Source organism: Pseudopodoces humilis, chromosome 4, assembly GCF_049639895.1.
Source record: "Pseudopodoces humilis isolate 2021_Gansu_Grassland_sample_001 chromosome 4, ASM4963989v1, whole genome shotgun sequence".
In the NCBI taxonomy this organism is placed as follows: domain Eukaryota; kingdom Metazoa; phylum Chordata; class Aves; order Passeriformes; family Paridae; genus Pseudopodoces; species Pseudopodoces humilis.
This window is the reverse complement of record NC_142203.1, coordinates 34,778,290-34,786,072: the sequence shown is the minus strand read 5'-3', so window position 1 is coordinate 34,786,072 and position 7,783 is coordinate 34,778,290. Positions and strand designations below refer to the sequence as shown.

The 7,783-nt window shown below is 43.8% G+C and overlaps 1 protein-coding gene across 1 annotated transcript; it reads left to right on the top strand.

Annotated features, from left to right (window-relative positions):
- The first annotated feature begins 4,105 nt into the window (after positions 1-4,105).
- On the top strand, positions 4,106-7,043 carry HINT1 (histidine triad nucleotide binding protein 1). The gene is made up of 3 exons (XM_005530044.2): positions 4,106-4,259; positions 5,835-5,939; positions 6,706-7,043. Exons 1-3 carry the CDS (start codon positions 4,149-4,151, stop codon positions 6,868-6,870), a joined length of 381 nt encoding a protein of 126 aa, XP_005530101.1. The 5' UTR covers positions 4,106-4,148; the 3' UTR covers positions 6,871-7,043.
- The last annotated feature ends 740 nt before the right edge of the window (positions 7,044-7,783 follow it).

Below are 7,783 nucleotides of genomic sequence, written 5' to 3'. Positions count from 1 at the left end.
GAGCCGCGCCCTCCCGCGCCGCGGCCGGTGCGGCCGCCAATGCTGTCCTCCGGGCTCCGCCCGCTGCCGCCGGCGTTCCGAGAAGTGTTTGTGCCCCCGCCCCGCTGTCACCGCCGGCGGAGCCGACGCGGCCTTTACAGACTCACAGAAGGGACTTCCAGCTCACCACAGTGGGTCATTTGGTCCAATGTCCCTGCTCAGGCAGAGACATGCCAGAGCGGCTCTATCGGATCTCTCCTCATTGGGGAAGACTCCACAACTTCTCTGGACAATCTGCTCCTGTGCCCATTCACCCACGCACACAGTTCTTCCTCGTGTTCATAGAAACTTCCTGTGCATCGGTTTCTGACCACTGCCTCTTGTCCTGTTGCTGGGCACCACTGAGAAGAGCCTGACGGCATCCTCTGACACTCTCCCTTCAGATACTTGTAGACATTGATGAGGTCTCCTCTCAGCTGCCTCGAAGCTGATCAGGCCCAGTTTCCACAGCCTTTGCTCGAAAGAGAGATGCTCCAGTCCCATCTGCCCTCCACTAGACCCACTCCAGGAGCTGCATGACTCTTGCACAGAGGAGCCCAGAACTGGACACAGCATACGAGATAGATGTGCCTCACCAGGACACGGCAGAGGAGCAGGATCATCTCCCTTGACCTGCTGGCAGTGCTCTTCCTGATGCACCCCAAGATCCCATCTGCCTTCTTGGCTATCCAAACAGTGCCAATCCCTGGTATGCCAAGGTCTGGCAGGAGGCAGTCACTGCCTGCAGGAGGAGCTGAAGGCGGTCCATAGCAGGTAGGCAGTGGTACCCACAGGCTCCTCGGTCCACTGGAGCTGTCAGTGGCCCAGGGACCCCTGCCCTCGGAGGCGAGCCGCGGTGAGGACAAGGGGCTGCTCCCTGCCCAGCACCCCCTGCCAGGGTCTGCAGATCACTGCCCAGGGTAGCACAAAGACCAGTGTGTTCTACTCCTTCTTTTGAACAAAAACATAATTATTTCAAATGGGTAACTGGACAGCCATCAGTTTCTGTGTGACACCTAGAACGGCCAATAAATGATGTTTGCTGCTGCTGCTGCTTCAAATCAGTTTTTATTTTGCCAGACTGTTTCCTTGCTCTTGCAGTTAGAGCAGCTAATGGCAGTTCAGAATCCTTCCTTATCTGGGATGCCTTTTTCTTTCCCAGTCTATTTTTTCACCACTTCAGAAGAGAAGTTGTGGTTACAGTTCCTTATTTCTATGCTTATCAGCAGTGTCTTGCGACCTCTCCACTTTCTAGGTACCCAGCTGTACTTAGAAGAGGCCAGCTGCACTTTTTAAGGACACTTTTGGTTCCCAGGGTCATAGCTACCAAGTTGGCAGGCTTTTTTTTCTGCTAGTGTTATCCAACAGGCATTTTTTTCTGTTCAGTCATTTCTCCCCTCTAGTCAGGTCACTTTCTTGGCTGCTCACATCAAGTTCCCCACAGCTGTAGCTTGCCTTACTCACACCCTGACCACATTGCCTTGGCCTGGTACATCTATAAAACTGAATTGCCATCCTCTTGAAAATCAAACAAGCTTATGGTTCACTAACACATCATTCAGCATTAGCTAAAGGCAGCATAAGGATTTTCTATGTAATCAGCTTTACTTCTCACTAGACCTCTAGCTTCAATACAGTCTGTTTAATAGTTTAACTGCAATTATATTGCATGCTAACTGAAATGTGAGAATACTAAATTATTACACAATAATTTTAATATTTTTATTATTAATTAATACTTAACTTGTAAGCACCCATTACATAGTTTTTTTTTTACTATGTAACTCATAAAGAGACTTGGTCTGTTAGCAGAAATGGTGTTTACTCGTAATTTATTTCCAAGAATAATTATTGCAGATGTGAATGCATGAATTAGACCCTTTGAAAAGAGGGTTTAATTCATTCATTGTTCTATTCAAAATAATATAAAAGTTGCTGTTTACATGGTGAGACAAATATATGCTGAAGTCAACTACATGAGAAAAAAGGGTTTTGCTTTTTCAGAGAAACTTTGAAACTTGTCTATGTCTTCTGCTTTCTAGACTAACTCCACAGCAGCCCATGGAACTACTTAAAATATATTACCATATGCAAATGAATCATAAATAAGTATTTTACATTAAACTCCTGAGTCTGTCTAGCTAGTAATATCAGATCTTCTATTCTTTCACAAAATACAATTCCTGAGAAAATGGGGGAATAAAATGAATTATATATTTGCTGAATAACCATGGTTAGACAGCAATATAATTGAAAGAAATTTGTCCCTGAAGCACTTCTTTTAATTATCATAAAGCTCACATACTATCTGTAGGACATACATCTGTCAAAATATCTTAATCTAGAACCATCATCTAAGGAAGAGAATAATATTTCATTGTTTAATGTGCTTTATCAGAGTTTTTTTCAGGGTCTTCCATGATAAACTATTTCAGAGTTATTACCAGAAATATATGACAAATTCTGCTCTATTTGTAATATGTTCAGGTAATCAACTGTGGAACCGTATTAGCTTTAAGCCACTTAGCAATATTTATTCCCTTCCTCCCTCCAAAATGCTTTCCTGTAACATTTTTGTCTAGAGACAAATATATATAAATGTCTATATTAATATCCTCCTAAACAAATGTTCAGGAAAATCAACCTATTTTATTTGTGAAGTTTAGAAAATCATAGAATCTGGAACGCTTTGGGTTGGAAGGGACATTAAAGGTCAGCTAGCTCCTGTGCCCCTACAATGGGCAGGGACACCTTTCACTACACGAGATTGCCAAGAGCTCCATACAGCCTTGCCTTGAACGCTTCTGGGGCACCCACAACTCCTCTGTGCAGCCTGTCCCAGTGCCTCACCATGCTCACAGGAAAGAATTTCTTCTTCACATCAAGTTTAAACCTCAATTTGTGAAGTTTAAAGCCATTCCTCCTTGTCCTGTCACTACATGCCCTTATAAAAGAAGTCTCTCTCCATCTTTCTTACAGGCTCCCTTCAGGTACTGCAGGGCTGCAATTAGGTCATTCTGAAGTGTTTTCAGGGGTGAACAATTGCAATTCTCTCAGCCTGTCCTCACAGAAGAGGTGTTCTGTCAATCATCAGTCTGTTGATAATCTTAGTGGTCTTCTCTGTACTCGCTCCAACAGCTCCATGTCCTTCCTGTGCCAGGACCCCAGAGCTGGATGCAGGGTTCCAGGTGGGGTCTCACCAGAACAGAGCAGAGCAGAGGGACAGAATCCCCTCCCTCCCCTGCTGCCCACATTGCTCTGGATGCAGCCCAGGACATGTTTGGCTCTCTGGACTGGGAGTGCCCATGGCTGGGTCATGTCCAGCCTCTCACCCACCAGCACCCCCAGGGCCTTCTCACAGGGCTGTTCTCCATCTCCCAGCCTGTGTTGATAGCAGGGATGGGTGGCCTCGACCCAGGTGCAGGACTTCATGCTTAGTCTTGTTAAACAGCATGAAAATGAAACTTCGTGGTTACTCTTTAAGGCTCGTGATGTTTATTGCCCCTGCTTTTTCATTTCTACTATTTCATGACTGGTGTCATAGCTATATGAAAAATCACTTACAACTAGATGTATAGCTATGTAACTTTGTGTTGCCCTCTGAGAATTATTGCTTGGCTATATTGATGAGTTCGTTTCATGATTACAAAATTACTTACATGCAGTAGAGCTAGCGCATCAAACTGCCCTTCTGCAAGAATTCCAGTAGCACCAAACACCTGCAAACTTTGATGGAAAAGCTAAGGTCAGCCCAGCCAGTTACAGACTGCAGGAGCTTACCCCAAGAAATCACACAGATATTTGGGTTGGATTTGATAGCAGTACTGCTGCCTACAGCAGCTTTTCCCGGGACCGCACCACAACTACAAAATCGCCTTGCACCTCGGCCCTTTGATCCCTGCGCGGATCCTGCAACACTTCCTCCCACCGGATCCCTCCGCGACTCCCGGGTCAGCGAGGGCGCGCCACTGCGGTGGGCGGGAACCAGCGGGACAATGACAGGCGAAGTAGCCAATCAGCCAGCCGGGCTCGGACAGCTGCCGGCTTTAGGCCAATGAGCGCCGTGGGGGGCGTGGCCACGGAGGAAGGCGGGGCTGAGGGCCGGCGGGAGCCGAGCGGGAGCCGCCGCCATGGCTGACGAGATCAGCAAGGCTCAGGCGGCGCGTCCCGGTGGGGATACCATCTTCGGGAAGATCATCCGCAAGGAGATCCCCGCCAACATCATCTACGAGGACGAGCAGGTGCGGGCTGTGCAGGGGCCGGGGGCGCCGCGGAGGCACTCGGGAGCGTGGCGGGGCGGGCGGGGCGGCCCCGCGCCTCCCTGCACCGTCCCTGGAGCTGCATCGGGCTCCTTGCCAGGGGTCGAGGGTTCTCACAGATGGTGTAGGAGGGTAGTTGTGAAACCTTTACCACCCGCAGGCAGCGGTCTTGCGGGTTCCGAGCAGAACACCACGACTGGGTGCTTTTGCAGGTCCCGATGTGTCTCAATAGCCTTACAGAGGTTTTTCAGCTCTGCCTGCTGGTCTTTGGCAGTGAACCTCCGAGGGGGTTTGCTGATGCATCGTAGCATGTTAGGGCCGAAATTAAATAATTAGCTTTAGAAGAAATGCAGCAGTTATCCCAAAATGTAAACTAACTAGTATTTCGCATAAGATCTCCTGCACTTTTTCTCCCCCGTCCTTCAGATTGAAATACAGGAGCCCCATTAACAGGGATTTTTTTTTGCTTTTCAATTACGGGTTTATTCTCAGTGTACAGTACAGACTCGCTAAGGATGCAGTTTGTCAGATTAATGTGCTTAAAAATCATGCATAGCTTGAAACAGCGGTTTCTTAATAGATGGCAGAATAGTTACAGTTGCCATATGCTCTGAAGAATATTGGAATGTTCACTGCTTTCTGCTAGTCATGCTCATGATACTGCTTTGTGTTTATGTGAAGCTGTTTCGCTGTTAAACGTGTTGGGTAAGTCAGAGATATCCTTGGACTAATGGTGGCAGAGTGCCTTCTGTGCATCTGCACGTTAGTCGAGGTTCCAGTACCAAGTCCAAGTTCTGTGGTTGGCCATTTGTATACAGAGACACAGCTTCCTTTTCTCTTGCCTATTGGCAGTTCTTAATTTGAAATTTAGGTGATACTTGCAGTGTCTGATTGGTTGTAATTTTGATATTTAGTCAAGATTTAGCTAGTCACTACAGACAGATGTTCATATTTCAAAAGTGATGCCTTTCTCTTAATTAGACAATGTCTGAAGCAAAGCTAGTGTTAATGCATTACTCTGAAATACTTGGTGCTGCTGAGAGCAGAAGTTTAATAGGCCTCAATCACATAACTTCAGCATCTTTAGAAATGCTTTGCTGTCTTTCCCCAAGGAAATATTCAGGTGTAACTGGAAGATGACTAGCAACTCTTTGTTATTTATTTTATTAAACATGGTGTTAATAAAAAAAAATAAGCATAAATGTACTTTTTACAGGCATGCCAACAGCTCTACTAGTTGTTATGCATATGTTGCAATAATAAGTCTTGAACCTGATTGCATTTTGCTTTTCTAAGAAGGCTGTAGCTTTTAAATAGTACTTTATGGAGCAGTGATTTTTTTCAGCAGGTCTTGGTAAGTAGTGTTTTGTGTTTAGAAATGAAAAGATGTAGAATAATATAACACTCAAGAAAAATTAACACCTCTGCTTATGCAGAGGGTATTACCAGGTTGTCTGGCAATCTGTTGAAGTATGTATTTAGTGGGTCATATAGATTTATTGAAATTCTTACTTTTCTCTGAAGCAAATTATATTTTGCCGATTCCTGTTCCTCCAGTGCCTCGCGTTCCATGATATTTCACCCCAAGCTCCAACACATTTCTTAGTGATTCCTAAGAAGCCAATTGTCAGGTTGTCTGAAGCAGAGGATTCTGATGAATCTGTAAGTACTCTAAAGGTTTTCTGTACACAAAACCATACTTTTCATTACTTCATAATGTACTAGGCTGTCCCCCTTTTCCTCTTGACATTTCAAAGAGGCAAAGTAGTTCTCTGATACTATAATCCTTGTCCTCTAGTTTAAAAAAATCATAGAATTAAGGTTTTCCAGTAAAATTAGCCAGAGAAAGCAAATTATAGCTGTATGTGTATGTTCTATGGAAAATGAATTGGTATTTGTTATCTTATAATTGTGATGTCTGTTTTCATCATTTGTATGGAATAGTACTTAATCTTACATGGGCTTGGGGGTTTTTAGCAGGTCAGAGGTGAAGAAAAGGAAAGTTAGCTCCGAGGTTCTGAATATTTCATTTGTAACTAAAAACATCAAGCTCAAAGATTTTGTAAACTTTGCATGGTAAGATAAAGTTCCTTTTCCACCAGAATGGTATATATTGTCTGTGGGGACTTCAACCATGAAGTAAATTTAACTTCTGTCACACCTTTGTAGTTACAACCTGGCTTGAAAAAAACGAATAGTTCTATTTTCCCCCTATATTACACATAGCCAATCTTTACAGTTTTTCTTGGAAAGTGTCAGTTGCAGGCAGACAGCAATTTGAAGAGCAGTGGCTGAATTTCTGAGAGTTAATTTACTGGCTTATTGGTTCTCTGCTCTTATTCCTTCCCTTCCCGCCCTTTCCCCTTTTTTGTGTGTTTCCTGTTCGTTGTTTTTTTTTCTTTTTTTTTGTTTTTTCTTTCTCCTCCAGCTTCTCGGGCATTTAATGATTGTTGGCAAGAAGTGTGCTGCTAACCTGGGCCTGACCAATGGATACCGGATGGTTGTGAATGAAGGGCCTGAGGGTGGGCAGTCTGTCTATCACGTACATCTCCATGTTCTGGGTGGTCGCCAGTTGGGCTGGCCTCCTGGCTAAGATCTGTACACCACAGGAGTTAACTGCATGCATACAAGTTACCACCAAATAGATTTAATGTGTTGTCCATCAATCTAGCCACTGTGAGTGTACTGTTTTTTTTAATGTGTATCTACAGAGGGTAATAAACGCTCTGAACATCATTCGCACAATAAAGATTAAGCATATGGGAATCGTCTCTGTCTGGTGTGCCTTACTGATGAAAGCACTTCTGAAGGTAAAATTATGTTATCTGGAGTTTAGAGCACGAAACGTGTTTCGGTCTGCTAACAAGTCTTCTGTAGGTACTGATTTGCCAAGGTATTCAAAACCTAAAGGTGCAACCACTTATCAGACTTTGAAGTCTTCTGGGAAGAAATCTTGTAAGTTTTTTGAATGTGGTATGTAAATATTGGTGAAGCCAGCATAGGTTGCTCCTGAAACTTTTGTAAAAAGTGAAATTCCAAACATGCTATGCAAGGGCTGTGTCACTACAGTGTAGTATGTTTGGAACAGACATTCTAAGGCTCCATTTTTTGAGTGAGAGTGGGTGAAACAACAGTCTTAGTGGCAGCTGCTATAGGTCCATAGCACATGGGTGCTTAAGTCATGATTTTGATCAAATTGAGGACTTGAAATTAAAATACTGAACTGTTGTAAGATGTTCAAGGCATTTCTTGGCATATAAGCAGGATGATGTAGTATGCATATGTATAAATCATTTAGAATCCAGGTTTTGGTTAGCAAATCTCTTTCAGTTAATAGTACTTTTGCTGTGTTGCTACATACAGTTGTTTATGCAACACAGTCATCAGATCTCCAATACAATAAATTTTCTTGAAGTTAGGTTTACAGATGTGTCTGTGAATGTAAATATAGAACAACTGTTCTTTCTGATAAAATTAAGTCACAACTAACTAGTTTTTATGATGAA

What these genes read in the sequence shown, in the direction of transcription:
- HINT1 (XM_005530044.2), top strand. Translation starts at nt 4,149, where the DNA reads ATGGCTGACGAGATCAGCAAGGCTCAGGCGGCGCGTCCCGGTGGGGAT. An exon ending in TCATCTACGAGGACGAGCAG is followed by an intron (nt 4,260 to 5,834) that starts GTGCGGGCTGTG and finishes CTGTTCCTCCAG; the next exon opens with TGCCTCGCGTTCCATGATAT. An exon ending in CAGAGGATTCTGATGAATCT is followed by an intron (nt 5,940 to 6,705) that starts GTAAGTACTCTA and finishes TTTCTCCTCCAG; the next exon opens with CTTCTCGGGCATTTAATGAT.